A 20,476-nucleotide genomic window follows, 5' to 3' on the forward strand; every position below is an offset into this window, starting at 1 on the left:
CATCGTGTAACACATACACGCACACACACACGCACGCACACATATTTCGTTTGTGTCAGACTGACGCACACACTGATAACGCAGTTATCGAACAAGAGTATCCCACATCACTCACTGCGGTGTGCAAATGGCATCAGTGCGCGTAACCACGCCGCGCCGGCTGGTAGTGTCGAGGTGATCTTGTGTTAGAAGCCGAGTGCTTTGGTTAAACACGCTACTTCGATGAGCGACGAACGAGAGCAGGGCCTGGTACACAGTGCGCCCATCGGACTATGCCCTCCCCAACTCGGGAGGAAAGCGAAGGGGAGACCGGACAGGCACAGGACGGAGCAACGGACTGCGACGGCGGGGAGAGAGGGACAGGCGGGCGTCTCGCGTGCGCTCTGGAGATGGAGATGACAAACCGCAGCCTGCTCGCCGACTCCAAAGTGAATTGTGTACATTGCGATGGCTTGATCAACCGAAACGGCGGGGACTCGGCAGAAGTGTCCGTGCCGCTGTGTTTGCCCGGGAAGCGGACAGCTCACATGGAGGGAGACGAACTCCACAGACTGCGGGACAGAAAGTTTTTATTAGAGGACAGAAAGCGCCTTTGCGCGCTGTCTTTGGGGACTGCTCTGCTCGGGATACTGCTCATGATTATCCACTCGGAGATATGTCCCTTCGTTTATAAAACGGTAGGTTTTTACACACTAATGCCCCTGACTTCCATATGTACAATTTGGTTTTGTAAGCACTTGTTCGTAAAGCTATATCATTATAGCCGGTTAACCATCTCGGTTTCCACTGTAACAGTCTCACAAGTGAGCTATATGGCACTTTTACACTTAATAATTTAACTTTAAGTCTCCATCTGCATCTACAGAGCTAGTTTGAACACACACATTGACTTTGTGATGGCGGCTGGTTGAGACCCCTCGGTGTTGGCTGTTGAAAGCATCATCAAATACTCCATGAACAAAATGATCAGTGTGTTTCTTTTTTCAGCGTCATGCAGTGTGGAAACAAAATATCAACTTACTGCTCAAACTATAGTTCTAGTTCACTTGGATTATTAGAAAACTGATACAAACAAATTGATACCAACCATGATATATTTCATTCTTGACATATCTTTAGGAAACAAAATTGAGCATAACTTGTGCAGAAAACCACTATTACACAACTCCCTTCATTTGTTGTCATGACAACAGTCTTGATTAGAACACAGCCCAATCCTCTTGCAGCAACAAAAAAAAACCAGCACCTGGGCTTTGAACCCCCCTGACCTACTGAGTAGTTAGTCCATTTCCAGCCACTCTTTGGTAGCACAGCCTCATGACATTACCTCGCAGATCTCAGAGGATAACAATGCAGGCCACACAATCAACAAATTATTAACTCCCCCTGACTTCCTACAGCGCACGCCAGTTTCACATGTGGAAAAAAGTTCTCATGCAGGATGCAAAAAAACATCAAACCACCTTCATGCTGTAAAGTCGGTGATTGATTACAGTGTATAGTGTACATTATTAACTCACATCAGCTGCAATCTTCTGAGAAACCTATGGAATTATGGAGAGTTTGGCCAGTAAGAGCATGGTCAGGAAATTAACGCTGTTGGCACACATATGACATTACAACTCTAATACGAACCAAGAACAGGTGTTGCCTGTCGATTCCTAACAACAGTCATCAGCTTCTGTACCATGGAAATGCTGATGCACTGGAAAAGTGTTCACAATTGTTTTCTCCGGCACTGTTATATTATTTTGGAGAGGCTGCATTGCTGATTTAACCATATAGCTTATATCCCCATTTTCAACATTTGTCTTTAAACTTTCCGTGATGAGTGTGCGCTGTGACATCTTCCTCACCTGTGGACTGACATGACTTTGGGTCACTGTGGTCAAATCTACACACCACAGAGTGGCTTGTAGCACACGCAAAGTCATGCAGGCTATTTTGGATCTAATGTCATTCTACAAAGTAATAGTTTAAGCTTACCTTTTCATGATTATGCATGATAAATAGGGTTATTTGTGGAACACTTTTCCACATTTCACCTCTTCCCCTCCAGCAAGATTGCTCACAGTACTTCAGGCTATCTTTCCACATCAGTTAGTGTGTAATTAGAGTGTTTTCATGCAGTCTAAAAGTCTCTGTCTTGAGTTTGGCTTCGTAGAACCAGGAGGGTGCAGTTGCAACCCTGTATCCTCTTTTCTTAAACTCTTTGATGACTTTCCTGGAATGACTTTACAACCCATGCCATTTCCACATATTGAGGCTTAAAATTGGAGCACGATGTCTTGAGTATTTACATTTTTGTCTTTTTTTATTGTTGAACAAAGGCTTGGATAACTTTGGTGCTATTCACTCTGGTTCTCAGCCATGAGTGATTGTACAACAGACGGTTTGCAGGCCAAAAGTTAAGCACGTTTTGGCAAAACCAAGTTTGACCTCAATCATTTCTGATTTAATCAGAAATATCTGACATCTTAAGTTAATATGATTTATTTTCAAGCATTGATTTTCTCACAAACAACACATTGCTTTAGCAGCTCTCTTATCACTGATTTAATATAACAGCTTACACAATCACAACGTAAGGCCTACCATTGTTGTAATATACTTTAATGTGCTCTCTTACTTGGGAAATTCTTAGTAAATGTCACAATGTTTGCTTAATATACAAACTGACTGGCAGCTCAACATGTTTTTGTTTTGTCTTGATTGCTTGAAAACTTGTCTGACTCTGCACATCACTTTCCTCTTTTGAGCGATTTAATCCTCAGCTCAGCTACTTCACGCCTGCTTTCTCCTGTTAGGATTTTAAATGTTGATTGTTTTGCTGTTTTTAATCAACATCTGGCAAGGGCCACGGGTGAAGTTCCAATGTATGAGCTACGACTCATTAATACACAGCTAAAAAATGTAAATGTCTTCTGCCTATGGTGATTTGTGGTAATACAACCCTGTTGGGTCTTGAACCACTGTCCTGCTCCATGACTATATTATGACTGTAGGGCAGCAGTTCTCAATTCCAGATAGTTTTCTAGGCGGCTGGTGAGACACTGCAGCTGGCCAGTACGAAAGAAAACAAGAATTCCTAAAAGTCCCATGGACAAGGATGGGAAACCTGTTTTTCAGGGAGCAGTGAAGTGGCATCCTACTCCCCGGTGGCCTCAAGGGCAAGTGATCTGCAGGGTTTTGCACCTGCAGCTTGTTCATCAGTTTCCTTATTTCACAGACATTTCACTTAAACATTTTCTGTTGAATTTATTCGACTTACTCACTCTGACTGTAATATTTCCAAAATGTCCATGGTGTCCCCCAGCAGTGATTATGTCGAGCCAGGTAGCTTCACAGTGAGATCACCGTGTGCAGTTTTTGGTTGGTAATAACCAAACCCCAAATTTTCTTTTTGCTGCTATATGTCTCCTTTCCCATGACTGTCCCACTCTGTCAGTATAATATTCTTCTCGGATATTATTTCTTTCCTCAAGTTTTTTTCAGGATGCGTGTAGTTCCATGAGTGACCTACAGCACAAGAATCAACACGATTCCTCACAAAACCACACCGACTAAACAAACAAAATTAGAAAACGTAAGTCAGGTGTTTGTAATATTTCTTTAGCGAGTATTTATTAATTACAGTATATACAAACTAGACCACTTTATATTTCACTGGATTCAGTGTTTTATCGTTGCGGCTCAACGTCCAAGACTACCAGAAACAATCTGTGTTAAGTTTAACCCAGATTAGGTTCATCAGGCTTGAAAGCTTTCCAGCAAAAAACATTACAAAAACAATTTTAGAAACTCAGCAAGAAACATATTGTTGAACTCTTTGTTATGGAAATGTTGAGCTTTTGTGGGGTCTTCTAATTAGCCCTGGACCAAATACAGACGTGATGTGGATACTACGGGAGAAACTGTGGAAAATGGCTTACCTTGCCAACGGACGTCACACCATACCAACTACACGCTCAAGTTTCCTCAAGTTTGAAAGTTTGTAATTATCTTTTTATCCGGAAACCACATTGAACTGCACTTTCCGTTAAACACTTCCATTGACGTATTAGTTGCACAGATGCATGAATGAAGGTGCTGAGACAAAGGTGGTATAGCAGAAGCCATATGCGTGTAGTTCTTAATTCATCTGTGTCTCTCTGAAAATGTTATTACAAGCGCTCTATTATTTATAATTAAGTGACTTTTTATGTACCTCTTTTGCAGTACATTACAGGATCAGTAATGTCACTTTCATTAGGCCGACATTTGTAGATTTCTAATGATGCTCCATTTAGAAAGGCAAGGATCACAGAGTAGCCATCAGTCGTGCTGTTATAACACAATCAGCAGAATATTAAATGGAAAGGAAATCTCGCACCAAACCTTTATTACAAAGAAGAGATGGCCAGCACGCTTTTAACAGCATTACTGACTGAGAGAATAATTGTGAAAAGCACACCTAACTTAAAGTGACATCCTAAAAAGGTGATTTGTCAGATGTATCGTACCACATGCATGTAATGAATATGTTATATTTGTTTCTCCCTAAGTGCTGAATTTAATTATTATTTTCATTATTATGAAGTGCTTAATTATTTTTTAATTCATTCAAGACTGTTTAGCATGGCCAAAACCCAAGAGTGAATTCACAGTGAAAAGCAGCAGTTGGTGATTGAGTTTCTGTTGTTCTACTAATTGATTCATTAAGTAATTAATTCGGCACCACAGTGTAATTTCAAATTGTGAGAAACCAAGAGCAAAACCATGTTTTCTCATCATGGCCTAATGTGTAGTTATAATGTTATGACTGATATTTTTCTTTTAATTGTCTACACGTCTTACTGGAATATGTCTTACTTCCTTGTTCACTTTTTAACGATGTAATTTGTAAGTACATCATGTACCTTCAACGGATACTCCTCCAGGAACAAGTTGTTTCTTTCCAGTCAGGAGGCACATTGACCTGCAGCGGCCTTATGCCACAAAATCGCTGTCTGTTTTTAACTCATATTGAAGTAATGTTCTTTAAAAGTAAATCAAACCTTGCCTTGTAAGATATAATGAGTGGCTCTACTGGATTTGGATACTCTTTCCACACCGTGAGCATTAGATTTTTCACAAAACATAAATGGAGAGAAATCAAATATTTGTGCCTTATCTCCCTTTCCTTCCCAGGGCTCAAACATTGCCTTAATCGTCAATTGTTCCATCAGCCTGTCCACTGGGTGTCTCCTGATCCTCATCATACTTTTCCACCATAAGGACATCAGGGTGAGTTTGGACACTGTGATGCTGCGAGTGGAAGCCTGACCGTTTGTACGTGATGGTGCATTGTTGTTTCTTATTAAGGACGTGCCATATTTTGTGCATCACTTTTTATACCAGTAACTGTGTTCCTAATTAGTCTGGCTGGAACAATACTTTGTTCACGATACCTGTGCATTTTAGAAGGAGTTCTCGGTCCACTGACGATAGCCTCAACACGGATTACCTGTGATCTGAGCGGAAAAACAAACCTGGATGAGAACCTTCGGCATGCACGTATTGTAGCTGCGCCATTTTTCCAATCCACATAGCTTGCTGCCGTCGTGTTTGATTTCAGTTTACACAAAGGGATTTGATTGAAATGAAACAGTAAACAACCTTTCATTTCCCCTTGTGCACACTCACAGCATGCATATTCAATAAAGTGCAGTACGAACGAGTGCTGATGGGTCTTGGTCAGGCTGCTAGGTGTATACTCTCACACACAGTGTTTTCAGTGTGGTTGCAAGTCATGTGCATCTGATACTCGCGGGTTCTGTGCAAGTGCAAAGAGGAGATAAGGAAGGACAGGCTAAGGGTGGAGACAATTACTCAGGCAGGGTTCAACAATTCCTGGTGTAGCTTCACATCTTTGGTGTCAGAGGTGACAAACTAAGACAAGTCAAAAACATCAAGATGCTTCAAACCAGTGGAGCATTGAGAGAAGTGAACCTTCACTCTACTCTCTTCTAGGTAAAGATACCTCTTGAGGAGATGGACACGTTCCCACTGCCTTACATGTGAACTATACTCTCGCAAATCAGCAGACACTTCTGTTGGATATCTGGGGTTCCCTATGTTGAGAGGCTTTAAAGACATTTACCTTATTGCAGACCTTTACACACATGATGTACCGCTGAGAACTGCATATTTGCATTTGTTTTATCTTATCTTTGTTTTAAGCTTGAGATGCAAAACACATAAAAACACAAATATGCAGATCCCAGCATGCCACATAATGAGATTAGTTGTTGTGTGAAAACATAGCATTGGGTCTTTTGTAACATCAGGTAGCACCACGCTTCGATACTGTCATCAACTAGTGTCATCATAAAATAAGGGGTGAGACTGAGGCCAGGGACAAAATATGTAATGTTTTGTACTCAAGTTTCAAGGAGAGAATCGGAAGATTCCCACACGTTATCATAAAGACGTTGTTGTATTTGCACTGTTTTCCATGAGCACGTCTCATTTTCTTCTCTCCCTCTCTGTCTCTACACTGTCCTCCTCCATCTTTCAGCTGTTTGTCATTGACCACAAACAGGTGGACTGGCGTATTGCCATGAGCAGCCACAGGGTTCTTGTGATCACTCTGGAGCTGCTGGTCTGTGTCATCCATCCTGTGGGCACATACTGGGAGGTGGGCCTCCATGCCAACTCCTCTTCCTCAGCTCCGCTCTGTATTTCCAACCACCACGGCGAGGCCCTGATGGACATGGAGCTGCTGTTGTCTGTGCTGATGTTCCTTCGCTTGTACTTGGTGCACAGAGCCATCCTGCTGCACAGCAAAGTGCTGCTGAGCGCCTCCTACAGGAGCATCGGCTCGCTCAACAACATAAACTTCAGTTTCCGCTTCGTACTCAAGATACTGATGAACAAATACCCGGCGCGCACGCTGCTGGCCTTCATCCTCTTCTTCTGGCTGACTGCGTCCTGGATGCTGACTCTGTGTGAGAGGTAGGGAAGAGGGATGTGTGTGTGTGTGTCAAGTTATAAGTCGGACTACTCAAAAAAAACTGGCATGACGTATGTTCTCTGTGCATAAACATTATAGTGAGCACTATTATTTTTGCAAAAAGAAGAAAAAGAAGCACTTGCACCGACCTGGAGGTTTCATTATGCGGTACCCAAAAAATATGATTTTCTTTCAATGGGGAAAGCCTTCAATTAACAATGTATCCTGAAATATGCTTTATTCACAAGTAAAAAGTAAAAGAAAACCGACAGGAGAGTCAGATTTGGGACCTAGTATCTTTTTTTTCTTTTTTAGAATGAAGTTTTGTGAGTAAAAGTTTTAATTCTATTTGGACAATGGATTTCAGTTATCGGAGGCGTTTGTGCTAAATAGAGCTTTTCAAATCTTGCTATCTGAAAGAATTGACAAAAATGTTTCTGAGTGGTATTTCTCATTATATTCAGAAAGCAATGATTTACAAAGTAAATCGTACTGCGCCAATAAATACTGTTTTATGATTTATTTCACGAATACTTTCTGGTAGGAAAGTAAAAGTCAGTTTCTTGTTCTTTGTAGTATAGGTGACTGCATGCACACACACACACACACACACACACACACACACACACATCTCCGTCTGTTCGTTTCACCCCACCTCTACTGTATTCCTTGTAAATTAAAATACCTTCACGTTTGGCAGTTTAACATTCTTGCTCAAAACTTGATGGTCAATTTGACTTCAATAACCGATTTACTAATCATCAAATTCTACGTCGTTACTCGTAATAAATTGCTTCTTAGCGTGAGCCAACTAAACGTCAAGTGTATCCTTCCGCAGTCCGTCTGACCGTAAGAACAGAGTGAGGTCATTTGTTCATTTGAACCTAAATGGGAGGTTTCGCTCTCAGTTTCACATATCCTGTTTGTTTTTGTTTGTCAAAAGTAATAAAAGAACTTATGATTGATCGCTGTAAGACCACCAAACCTTTTACCACTGAACTTTTATCAACAGCCACATTGATGAACAGATGAACATTCACACACTGGAGGACTTCTTTGTAAGGTTTCTTCAAAGTGTACAATGGACTTGTGCATTGTAATGTTTTATACGTTTACACTGGTAGCCACTTCCTAATAACTGGCGCGCATCAACACTGATAACACAGTTTAATTAACAGACCACGCCTTTATCAAACTCAGAAGAGATGTCATGTTCAGGAAATGTTTCATTTATTGCTTGAGCTAAAAAAATAAGTTACATGCAACTGTAATCACTAGGCTTGTGGAAAAAACAATGTTATTTGGGGAAAATTATGAAGAAATGGATTGTTAAGAACACAAATTAATCTATTTGTACACTTCTAATTATGTTCTTATTTTTTAGTCGTGTAAATGTGTTTTTAAGCAAGTGCTCAGAAGGACAGTTAAACAACAATAGACAATATACAAGCATCCACCATCTTGACAGGGTGGAGATATCAAATAGACAATTAGCTGCCTTCAGGGTTTTCGTCATTGTTGTAGTTATCACTTTGATATTTTTAATATCGGCAATATTGAGCCAGAGTGGGAAATGTTGTCCTGCAACGAGCACGACTGTTTCAGGACAGGATGTTTGCATCAAGAATGAAGTCCGTTGATCTTTCAGGAATTTAATTTAATATTTCCATTTATTTCTTTTGTCAATAAACTGTTTATTAGAATTTTCTATAACACGTATTATACCAAGATATATATAGTTTTGTTAATGTATACTGTGATCGAAGATGTGTGAGTATCGCCCGCTCCTATATATGGAGCATAAGCTCTCCATATGAGACTCGTATAATTAGTAATGGATGACTATTTAAATAATTTGATTTAAATAGAGCAGGCCCTTCACAGTAATACATCTGGTAATCAACAATTATTTATAAAGTCAACACTACTATCTCAACTTAAATAACTGTCTCTCAACTGTTTCTCTCTTTTCTTGACAAAACATGATTATTATATTATCGGAACCTTCCAAAAAAATTATTCGGGAATACATTTTTACTGGCATCTGATTAAAAATGGTTAAGTTGAAGTAAAACATAGTTATGTGAGCATACATGTTTAAATGTAGCATTGTTGAGCTGATGTAAAATGATATTATGGAGAGATTTATGTTTAGAACTACAGCCCATAATAACCCACAGGTTTTGTTCCGACACTGTCTCACTCCCGCTTCCTCCGTCATGCAGGCAGACCCCGGCAGCGACCGGCCACATGAACACGGCTATGTGGCTCATCGCCATCACCTTCCTCACCGTGGGCTACGGGGACGTGGCGCCCAACACCAGCTGTGGCAAAGCGGTGTGTCTCTTCACTGGAGTCATGGTAAATAGGTTGGGTTGCTTGTGAGACATTTTTTATTCTATCACATATTGTTTCAGGCAAGGTCACGCTCATATGAAATTAATTAGGAAATATAAAGGTTTCAAAAAATATTGCAAGTGTTTCAACAAACTGTGTGCTCCTTGAGGTACACCGACACCTCTTGAGTCATCTCATTTTCAAGTGCTCGCTTTGGCTTCGTTAGCCTCTTATCAAAAATAATAAAAAACAACGTCTTATCTTTGTTTCACTTCTGTATGTGTTCCGAAGCAAACCAGCCCTTTTTTTCTGCCTGGGTTATCAGCTTCAAGGTGTTCTTTTGCTGTTATTTCTAGTCCATTTCTCCCTTACTTTCACTTTTATTCAGTTTCTGCTTATTGCTGCTACGTGTCTCTTCTATTTGGTTCCATTTAAATCTCTCTATTCATTCCTCCACAATATAATTTGTTCTAGTTATTTCTATTGAATTGCCTTCTATTATGTTCCATATCATCCTCTCCGGTTTGTTTTATTCACTTCCGGTTCTGCTCGGTTCCATTGCAGAAGCTCTATCCCCATTTTCCATTTTAACTTTCCATTTTCATATTGAGTCAGCTCAGCTTAGTTCACTTCTCTCCTGTGCCTTTTGTGTCCTACCCCAGCCTTTATCTTGAATATAAATGTCCATTATTGCCCAGCTGCACACCCTCGGGGTGCTGACAGACCTGCATGCCTCGTTTCCTTTGTGTGTGTAAGATTTCGATCACAGCTGTAAATGAATGGCTGGTGCTTCTGCAGGACCGTGTTGGTACCAGGCATTCACACAGAAAGCAGTCAGCATGCAGTCCACATAAAACATCTGCATGGAGCATGGTGTCCTTGTTTGGCTGGATTCACTAACACTTCTCTCTTGTATATACCTTTTACATTCATACCTTGAATGTAAAAAAAACAAATAAAGTATCCCAGAGAAAAAGAAAAGACAACATCACACATTAAGTCAAAAAATAATTGGAGCAAATTAAAGCAAAATAGTGCAATTAGTTTTAAATTACAGCAAGATGATGTGTTTTCATGGGCATGCAAAGGAGTGGCAAGGAGAAGAATGAAATCAAAGTGGAAGGGATGGTCCGAGATAGAGGTGAAGGGTTGAAGGAATGGTGGAATGACACTTGAATTAAAACACAAAGAGTTACAGTAAAGTAAGATAAACAATAAGTCACTGAGGAATGATGTGTGTTTAAATAGGGACTAGATTATAGTTTGCTGCCTTATATTCTGGTCGAAGCAGATAAGAGCTCTTGATGTGGGCACGAGTCAGCTTCAGACACTTCTGTGACAGAGTGGAAAACAATCTTTTACCTCTCTCTCATTCTCCATCTCCCTTGTTTTTATGAGCTTCCATCCTAATAAGGGGGACATTTTCCACCATATCCATTTTTAGGTGGTTTATTGACTTTGGAACCACGACAACATGATAGTGTGCCAACCTGTGCCTCTCATCAGACTAGTTACTGGAGCCAGTCACTAGGATCTCACACCTGTAATATGGCTGAGCACCTATATGGTCAGCATTTCTGCTTGACCTCCAGCAATAACTCAATTTGCAAATGTGTTCAGGGGTTGACAACGCTGTTAGCATCCCATCACTGTGTGTGGCTGGATCCAAGGAAAGTCTTTGTCCCGCCCAGGTTTCACAGACTGTGTAATTATAGATGTTCTGTGTATAAAGGAGTGAAATATAAATATATATATATATCTTTTAAAAATGTCTTTTCTTATGCTCATGCTTGATCTTGCTCTCTCCTTTTTTCTCTCTCTCTCTTTCTAACGCAAGCTGAAAAAAGGAAAACAGGTAAAGACTTTTTATCGATGAGATCAGCGTGGTGATTGGTCTGCGTCTCCCATCAAGTGTCTGTTTCTGTGACTTTGTGTAGACGTGATTTGCTCTGCGGCCTTTTTGAATCCTGACAACTATTCTGTAGTTCCCTGTCCAGCAATAGCACACAGCTATTCTCAGAGGAAACCAGCACTATAGCAGTGCCACACAGGCCTGTGTTCAACCATTGAACTCTGTGTAAATATAACTTTGATTTATTAGACAACACCATATGAGGTATGAAGATCAACATTCAGATTTCTGAAGAAGTTGTTTCCCAGGAGGGGAGTGGTAGAGGAAAACACACAAGACTGTACAACGTTTCTCTTGAGTTCTACCTTGTTGATGTCACGACTGTATATATAGGAACAATCTAAAATGCTTACATGATTATTGAGAACCCAAACCGATGTCATGTGTGTGTTTGTGTGTGTGTGTGTGTGTGTGTTGCGTTCTAGGGTGTAGCCTGCACCGCCATGCTGGTGGCAGTTGTTACCAAGACGTTGGCGTTGAACAAAGGAGAGAAACATGTGCACTTCTTCATGCTGGACATCCAGATCTCTAAAAGGGTAAGAGCAAAAAGTGATAATATTTTGCAAAAGTATATTATAATGTTAAAGTATACTTTATGTAAACACTGCAATATATTGAAAGGAAGAAGATGGCAACTCACCGATTTGTGATTCGTTCTCTGCAGCAGTTTCTTCATCAGAAGTGTAACTTTTGGATTTACAAGCATGGCCATTTTCACTGGATTTTGCTGTTTCTTATCGTCTGACAAGTATTTCTTCCAAGAAGATACCAGTATTATTTTTTGTGCTGTTTCGGCTCATTCTCTACAAATCATGCATACTTTACTTTACTGCAAACTCTGTTTCAGAACCAGCTGAACTGTTGTAGATTTTGGAATGAACCTTCCGATAAATTTTTGTATGAAAACCAGCCAGTAGAAACTTGGAACTTGTTTAAGTTCAGTAATCTATCTCAATGAACCGTCTGTGTTTATTGTTGTCAAAGTCACTGGAACATTGTGTGGTAGTGCAGTATGATGAGAAAAGTCTGCTCCGCAGTGCCAGACGACAATAACATAACTCGATCGAACACTTTAGTATGCTTTGGAAAATGCTTGGCAGTCATGTTAAAATATGTTTTCCATATTGAAAGTCAAAATCATGTAAAACCATCTTTACATCCAAATATTAACACATTACTACAGCAGCTTAACCTCGGGAGATTACTATTTACCTATAAAATGTAACATAGGTGTCGTGTCATGTGACAAAATAAACCTCATGTCATCTGTAGGATCATCGTACAAACTTTGACGACAAACAGATTTAATCAAAATGTCTAAAGCTACTGCTGCAAAAAAATTTCAATCTTGAAGATTCTCTACAGGAACTGTAGAACCTGAAAACAAAGGCTCTTATTTGTGTAATAAGATTGATCTAATAACTAAACAATCTCCCCGATATAACCATTTAGTAAACGGTTAATTCCCCTTTCCTTCCACTCGAGTTTACGGCACTAGAGCAAGAACAAATGAGAAGAACGACGTGGATGTAAGCGTCATGACTTTCTGAGCGGCATGCATGTTTTGGTTTTTGAGTCTTAATAGAATCTATTTATTTTTCATTAAATAAGAGACACCAAAGGACAGGATAGTGTTGGGAAAAAAGGAGGGAGAAGCCAACCACTTTATAGCATTTGTAGGCATCAAACAGAGGAAATCATCTGATCTCTGTCAGGAAAGACACTTGTTTCAGTTCAGGACGGTTCACCGAGGGGCAGGAAACTGGTTGGGTTTACCTACATGCCTGTGAGCGTGTGTGGAAGTGGCTTCCAGAGGATTTTGTTTGTAGGCTTGGACAGGATTCAAGTGTTGGCTTAATGATAGGAAGAAGGAGGTTTCTGATGAATAAACGCTACGTAAGGAAACATTGTTCATGATTCATTTCATTGTTGAAGCCAGAAAAATGTCTCGGGACTATGTGTAAACATTTAATAATGGATAAAGTTCCTAATTTATTGCGGTCAGTTTGTGCTCCAGCCGCTTTCCAGCAGTGCCAGCGGTAGGTGCACTGCTTTGGAGGATGCAACCATTTCCTTTCTCCCAGTGGCTGCATCCTGTCACTTGCTGCATCTTTATTCCTTGCTTGTGGTTGCTCAAGTCAGTGTGTGTGTGTGTGCGTGCGTCCTTTCCGAGCTATCTGCTGCAGTCCAGATTTACACTAATGGGAAGAAGGGAAGACATCTGGATGCAGACACTGACAGCCTCTATTAATAACCCTCACAACAGGGCCAGGGTGACATCATCAGTGGGCACTTACAGTGATTTCTGCAGGAAGCCAAACAGACATGAATAGAATCAAAGAGAAAGGGGCAATGGTGATCCCGGTGAACTTTAATCCCTCGCTAATCGTCTGTAGCCTATGCTGTTCAGATTCTTGTATATTCGCATCTACAATATGTAAAACCCGAGAATTATACTTTTATCTGAAATCGGCATCATGAAGATAAATCGCTCAGCAGACGAGACTGTCTGGGTTTCACACTTTTACTCCCTCTGATAAGCTCTGTGCTATCTTTACGGCCTCATCATGGTGTTCCTGCTCCTGCAACCTGCACGGTTGGATCGCTTGATCTCAACGCGTCCGTCTCTTCCCCAGATACGACATGCTGCTGCCAATGTGCTCCGGGAATGCTGGCTTCTGCACCGCACACACCTGACCAAGGGCGACCGCGGTGAGCACCGGAGACACCAGAGATGCCTCCTGGCAGCCATCAGAGTGTGAGTTACTGTCTCACAAAAATGGTGCCGTCAGGCAGGATGTCGGTGTGTGTACAGGTTGTTAACTTCGTGTCAACATGCTTAGCCGCAGAGTCACAGTTTTTAATAGCGAATTACGGTTTTTCTGCGGGCGAGGCATGTGGGCGCAACGGTCCACCCTTTTGTTACAGCGACTTCAAGGAAAAGATTAGACAGATGCTGGCAAACATATAATTAAAGCACACTGGAGCCATATTCTTTTTGCACATATTTTTGTATTTGAGGTGTGCCTCTTTGTTACGAAGCCCAAGCTTCTCACAAACAAGCACAAGACAGGCAGTCCAGAAGTGTGATTGTATGCTTCATTACCCTGACAAAAGGATTGTGTGTGTGTTACACTGGGTGGAGAGGTTGTACTTCCTGCTTTACACCAGGGAGAGCGACTCTAAATAAATACACTGTGATGGGATGAAGAACATCATGAGAACGTGGCTCTAATGTCTCCGGAGACTCGCTGCAATATTAGCTTCTGTATTTATTTTTCGGTGGTTTTATCCCAGAAACTACGTTTAGCCCTTTTCCACCTTTATACATCAAAAGCTGTCTCGCAATGTTTTATAGCCATTTAACGGACACAGCGTGACTTCTGCATGTAGAGTCGTGGAATACTCAGCATATTTCTCCACAGATCATTTTCTGTATTGTGCCAGAATGACTACTATTTATCCAAAAATAGGACGCTCATTGGAGCTTTTAAAGTGGCAATGCTTAAGATTTCAGTCCTGGTTGTTTTAGAACGGTAAACGGTATTGCACTAGAACATGTCATGTCTTTTCTGTAACTCCGTGTAACATTTGGATTCGTGAAAATGTTTAAAATAAATGACTGAGATCGATCAAAGCTTTTTTTTGTGCACAGATTTCGGCATTACGCCTGAAACAAAAAAAGCTGAGAGATTACGTCAGTGAGATGGTGAACCTCCCGAAGGTAAACGACAGCTGTCACTGGAATGTTTCACGAAAAAAAAGCGAAATAAGATGACATAAACACTCACTACTTACATAGACTGTTACGCAGTATTTTACAATCTGCTGATTATTGCTCGGTGTTCAGACACATTAAATGCTTGATAAAAAATCTCCATTAAAATGTCTCAGGAGTCATTTGTGTCAGGAATTCACAGGCCCAGAAAAGTTTTCCATGTGGTATAAACCCAAGATATAAAGACGTTACCCTGGGAGAGGCACTAATGTGTAATTTGTGCACTTTAAAATGCATTTTCCTAATTGATTCATAGTCAAAACAAACCTAGTCTTTCCAGACTTGGTAAGATGTCAAACCTCTGCAATCAGTTAGCTCGTCTGTCTGACTGCCGTGCAGTAAACCAAATATGCTGCACACTTTGACGACTGGATGCAGCTGAGCCAGAGTGCACAGGACGAAAAAAGAAAACAGATTTGTTGCCGCTGGCTTCTTTTTTTAAACCAAGTTGCAAAAGGAACTGCTCAATGTAGTGACACCGTTTCTAAGTTGGCAACACTGGATTGGTTTTGAGTGAAGCAGTTATAAACAGAGACTCTCCAAAGCGTCATTATTAATCTGTGTAATCTGTCAAATGTAATAATATTGGACTTGCTTAATATTAGACAGGCTACAGTTTGAGCCCAGTCGACCCGTTTGTGACTCCCTCGTGTGGATGATGTCAACAGATGCAGATGATCATGTGCGACCTCAGTGCGAATTGGAATAACTCCTATCGGGAGCTGGAGCAGCGAATCCTCTCCATGGAGCAGAAGCTGGACGAGCTGAGTCGCTGCTTCCGTCAAACCTCCGAGTTACTGTCCCAGGTCCTCCGTCACCGCAGCCCAGAGATCAGGTACGCGGCGCTTAAGGCTGCCAGCGGCGTTGCACAGTGCAGGATGTGGTATCCAAGCGGAATCGTGAATAACACATTTTTGTTGATTTTTTTTACAGGTGACATGGCTCCACACACTTGTTCCCGGGACAGATTATCGTCTTCAGTGTTTTCATCTACAGTCTCCATGAGAAAGAGGCAACCGCAGCGGCTCTCGACTCCTAACAAGCGGAACCACTTGAAGGACTGGCATACCTACTACAGAGTTCATCTTCTGGCTCAGAGCACTGCACAATGACTCGTGGCTGTAATATTATACGGAGACAATAAGTTACACTCCCTGTGTGAGAATCACACAGCACGTTTTGAGAAATCTTTTGTGTTTCCAGCAGTTATATATGTGTGACGGTGCACTGGATTAATCTCAAAGGAGCACTGTGGAGAGGCTTGTAATCCACATCGTCAAAGGCTCCAGAGTACAGAATGAACCCTAATCCTATTTGTAAGGTTTCATTGATGGACTCCATCACTGCCTTATTCTTGTGGAATAAGATACATATTTTTAGATTTTAATTATATTTGATATTTCTTTGCAGTTATTTACAGTGTAATCTTAATCAGTTTTATAAAAAAACCTCTGCTCCTCTTTTTCATTGATGATTGTTCTCAAACTCTGACGATTCCTCATTGTTCTGCTTTGCTCTAACCCATCAATTGAATTATGAATGCAATGATGCGACTTGATGCTCAACAGAGAAGAAACTAAACTTCAATTCAAGTATCGTGGGAAGAAAACTTTATTTCAAACTGTAAATCCTTGGTTTTTATAAGCGATAACAACTAAAACCCATATATTGATGTTTATGTATATGGTTGTAATTATCTGCACCAATTATCTTTACACCTGCTCTGAGAACAATGCCACTTGGGTGTGAGTTTTCTGAGCACAACACAACTGCTCCATCTAGTGGACATGAACACACAAAAATACATAATATTGTGGAAAGCTGACATTGAAATCATGGAGATTATATAACAACTTGCAAAAACAGACATGCTATTTTAACCTAAATACTAAGACCCCTATAATGTCTCACATACTTATAACATTTGATTCCGCTGGAGTAAAAACAAATATGAAAAGCAAGAGGAATCTTACACAAACCTCACTGTTAAGAATGCACTTTGTGAGAAGAACAATGGCAAAACTGGATTAACTCTTTCGCTGGAGGATAAACTGGAGTCTTGATGTCTTAATTTAATCCAATACTGGAGATTGTTCCATGTGGATTCATTTGTACACTTGTGTATTGTCAAAAGAAAAGAACAGGAACTTGTTTATCTGTATCATGTATCATTTGCACGAGGTAAAAACATGTTAACATACATCCAGGACATTCATATAATTAAAATCCATGAAGAATTAATGCATTTGAATGTTTGAATGTGATTTTGTGTGAAATATTGTCATTTATAATTAAACAAGAAAATACTGTCGCGACAATTTTCTTGATTTAACACTTTGTTTTAAAGTGTTGTGCACATAGCTGGAGAAAAGTACTTAAAAGCCAAGTAGAAACCAGGGGTTTGTCGGCTTTGTCATTTCAAGGGCTTCTTCAATTGTTTAGTTTTGGTCCTGTTTTTAAGTTGGTGCCATATGTAAGCCGAAGGCCTCAAAAAGAGTTGTCCACAGTCGCACGTAAAGGGCATCCGGCACTTTTTCTTAACTTTATGTTTCCATGAACGTCCAGAAAAGGATTTCTTCCGTGACTTGCCCCTCATGTGCTCAGCAAAGAGCTTGGCTCCTGTGAAAGTTTCCCCGCAGCTGACACAGATGTAGCTTACGGTCTCCGCGTGCCGAACGCAATGTCGCAGCAGGTGCAGCTGGTGCTTGAACGCTCGACCACACTGGCACTTGTGTGAGCGGTGGCCTCGGTGGAGGTAGCGGTGGCTGATGATGAAGGAGGGCTGCCGTAAGATGGCACCACACTGCCTGCAGGGGTGAGGGGTCTTGGACCGCCAGCCTGCGTTCATACGCTTCATCATGGCCACGTCGTGGCTGTCGTTCTCAAACAAGGCCATGATCGAGGGCATTGGTGGAGTGACGCCGTCAGATCCCGCAGGGGCGTGACTTGTGTCGGTGGCATCAGCAAGGACAATTAAAGGTGCGGGATGACGGATTAAGGACTGGTTCTTTGGACCTTGGGCGCCGCCCCTCACCGACGTAACCGCTGCAGCTGAGGACGCCGTGCATATAGTGGCACACGGTCTGTCTGCGTGGGAGGAGGTGGACACCAGGGAAGGGCTGGACAGAGACCCTGCATAGGTCTGTCCAACACAGAGCTTTCCATTCACCTGGTTGACCTCAATTGGACGACTGTTGGCTGACTGGGCTGCTGTGCCAAGGACCCCTGGTGAAACATTTGTGTCCGTCAACGCGGATGGATTGGTAATAATGCACACCTTGGTGCTGACCACTGATGTGTGAACCATGTGAACATGGTTGAACAAAGTTTTCTCCGAAGTGAAAAAGGATTTGCATATGTTACACGCTGGCGGCATCGACTCTGAACAAAAAAGGGCCAGAGGTGATTTGGTTCCCTTGGGACACTGATGGCAATGGTACGAGTTCTCATTTGGGAAAACTTGGCTACAGATTGTACAGGAATACAAAGGCATGTAGTGTTCCTGACGAGAACTCTCAGTTAGAAAGAGCTTCTTGCACACTGAACACTGAAATTTTACCTTCAAATCACTACAGTGCAGCAAATGGAGCTTCATTGACCGAAATGGTCCTCTTCCACATGCATGACACATTGAACTACCAACACGAGCAACGGCTGCAGGCTTCTTCTTTTTTGAATATGGACAATAAGAGGAGTCACTGGAAGAATCAGAGGAACTTGAGCCACTGTCTGATTCTGGATCATCTGGACACAAGCTTGGAGATTTAGCGCGTGTCTTATCTTCGTCATCAGAGTCAGTGCTGGAGGAGTCATCGGATTTCTCACATTCGCTTTCCATGTCCCTGTCAATATCTGTATCATCTTCACTCACGATAGACTCCACACTGTTTCCAGATGTCGCAGCTTTCTCAGGCGTCATCTTAATTCTTTGTTGCAAACTCAACTCAGACAATGAGTTGCGATGCACTGCCTTTGTCTTTTGCTGTGCAGTCCCGTCAAGAGGAAAGTTGCCACAGTTCGGACAATGTGGGTGCAGAAATCAGAGGAGGAGCTTTTTGAAGTCGCGGGCCGATGCAGTGTGTCTCCGCATGCTTGTTCGACTCCCACGAGTTACTGAAATACTGATTGCACTTTCTGCAGAGGGGTGGCAAGTGTGCATTATCCAGGTACATGGAAAGGGACGTCAGGCGTCGGAAAGTAACCTTGCATAAGTGGCAGGTGGCTGTGATATTATGGCTTTTTGCTGAATTTTTTGCCACATTCCCAACATTTCAATGCTTCTGGATGTGCATCTTCTCCCTGCCTTTTTGTGGATTACCATTCGCCATCGCTTGAGTCTTCAGACATATGGAGCCGGTCAGGAAAAACTTCTGCGTCGTCTGAAATTTTAAATGGACACACTCACTTTAAAATGTTTGAATATATCCATATTACAGGTCTAATAGTTGCATCCCAGAACAAGCACGAGAGCAGATATGTATTTATTTAGTCATTATCATTATTATGATATCATTAATCATATTAACTTATTAAAATAAATATTTTGCCAAACTACTGAAATGATATGTTCGGTTTGGATCTGAAACAATGATACTGTAAACTAATCAGTTAAAAAAAAAATAGTTCATAATCATAATCCCACTAATTTGTCCTACGAATTTTAATCTAACACCAAGAGCTTGGTTTATGAGTAAATAACTGCAAAATCACCGAATTGCTGTGTATGGTAATCGAGCCACTGTTAGCAAAGATGGTGTATACCTGCTTAATAAGCACATAAAAGCACTGTAAATGTGAGCATTTAACCTAGCTCAAAGCATCCTTGTGTCCAAGGACAGCCTCATAAAGATGCCAGCATGTCATTGGTGTGTTATAATATGTCAATGCAGTTGCGTATTAAACAAAAAAGCAATTTGAAGAGGTTACTTTAGGGTCTAAGAAATAGACACCTTCACAATGTACTTACTGTTTACAGACTCGGTGAATAAAACAACACTCAATTATGATCAATCATCTTAGTGTATTTAAACCGTATCTCCGTGTTTTAGCTACCGTCACATGCGTTTTGGTGTATATATATATCTTACACTTTCAGCTGCACAGTGAAACTGTAACATTAGTTACATACCTCTCTCCACAAATACTGGACCAAAACCGTCCGCTTGCAGTTTAGAAAAGAGGTGAAATCATGTGACGAATCCAGACGGTCGGTCCAAGCACGGAAAATGTGACCGTGCGTTTCTAAAAAAATATGGATCTATAGTGGCAACGCCATCTTGTATGTCATGTTTTAACACATTACAATGAGGAAAATGCCTATAAATATCACACTGGAAGGGAAGCCGTCATGTTGCTGATGGCGTCCACTCACGAACTCTTCCATATCCGGTGAGAGCCGGAAGAGGGACGTCTCCACCTCCCAGAATGCACCAGTGTTGCACATTTCTCCAAATATCCAGGGAAACACGTTATCCAG

The 20,476-nt window shown here is 41.3% G+C and overlaps 2 protein-coding genes and 1 long non-coding RNA gene across 3 annotated transcripts; 2 read left to right on the top strand and 1 right to left on the bottom strand.

The window, feature by feature from the left end:
* The first annotated feature begins 152 nt into the window (after nt 1-152).
* On the top strand, nt 153-13,996 carry kcnn4 (potassium intermediate/small conductance calcium-activated channel, subfamily N, member 4). The gene is made up of 6 exons (XM_056444853.1): nt 153-677; nt 5,170-5,265; nt 6,539-6,975; nt 9,199-9,334; nt 11,648-11,758; nt 13,859-13,996. Exons 1-6 carry the CDS (start codon nt 273-275, stop codon nt 13,982-13,984), a joined length of 1,311 nt encoding a protein of 436 aa, XP_056300828.1. The 5' UTR covers nt 153-272; the 3' UTR covers nt 13,985-13,996.
* An 881-nt stretch (nt 13,997-14,877) lies between these two features.
* Nucleotides 14,878-17,245, top strand: LOC130213344 (uncharacterized). Its single transcript, XR_008835461.1, has 3 exons — nt 14,878-14,946; nt 15,669-15,835; nt 15,934-17,245. It is a non-coding gene; the product is annotated as an uncharacterized LOC130213344 (long non-coding RNA).
* On the bottom strand, nt 16,588-20,341 carry si:dkey-79d12.4 (zinc finger protein 16). The gene is made up of 2 exons (XM_056444850.1): nt 20,129-20,341; nt 16,588-19,379 (listed from the first exon to the last, which is right to left on the bottom strand). Exon 2 carries the CDS (start codon nt 18,917-18,919, stop codon nt 17,414-17,416), a length of 1,506 nt encoding a protein of 501 aa, XP_056300825.1. The 5' UTR covers nt 18,920-19,379; nt 20,129-20,341; the 3' UTR covers nt 16,588-17,413.
* Between the last annotated feature and the right edge of the window lie 135 nt (nt 20,342-20,476).

Source organism: Pseudoliparis swirei, chromosome 22, assembly GCF_029220125.1.
Source record: "Pseudoliparis swirei isolate HS2019 ecotype Mariana Trench chromosome 22, NWPU_hadal_v1, whole genome shotgun sequence".
NCBI classification, from domain to species: Eukaryota; Metazoa; Chordata; class Actinopteri; order Perciformes; family Liparidae; genus Pseudoliparis; species Pseudoliparis swirei.

What these genes read in the sequence shown, in the direction of transcription:
- kcnn4 (XM_056444853.1), top strand. Translation starts at nt 273, where the DNA reads ATGCCCTCCCCAACTCGGGAGGAAAGCGAAGGGGAGACCGGACAGGCA. An exon ending in GTCCCTTCGTTTATAAAACG is followed by an intron (nt 678 to 5,169) that starts GTAGGTTTTTAC and finishes TTTCCTTCCCAG; the next exon opens with GGCTCAAACATTGCCTTAAT. An exon ending in GTCTCTTCACTGGAGTCATG is followed by an intron (nt 9,335 to 11,647) that starts GTAAATAGGTTG and finishes GTTGCGTTCTAG; the next exon opens with GGTGTAGCCTGCACCGCCAT.
- si:dkey-79d12.4 (XM_056444850.1), bottom strand. Translation starts at nt 18,919, where the DNA reads ATGACGCCTGAGAAAGCTGCGACATCTGGAAACAGTGTGGAGTCTATC.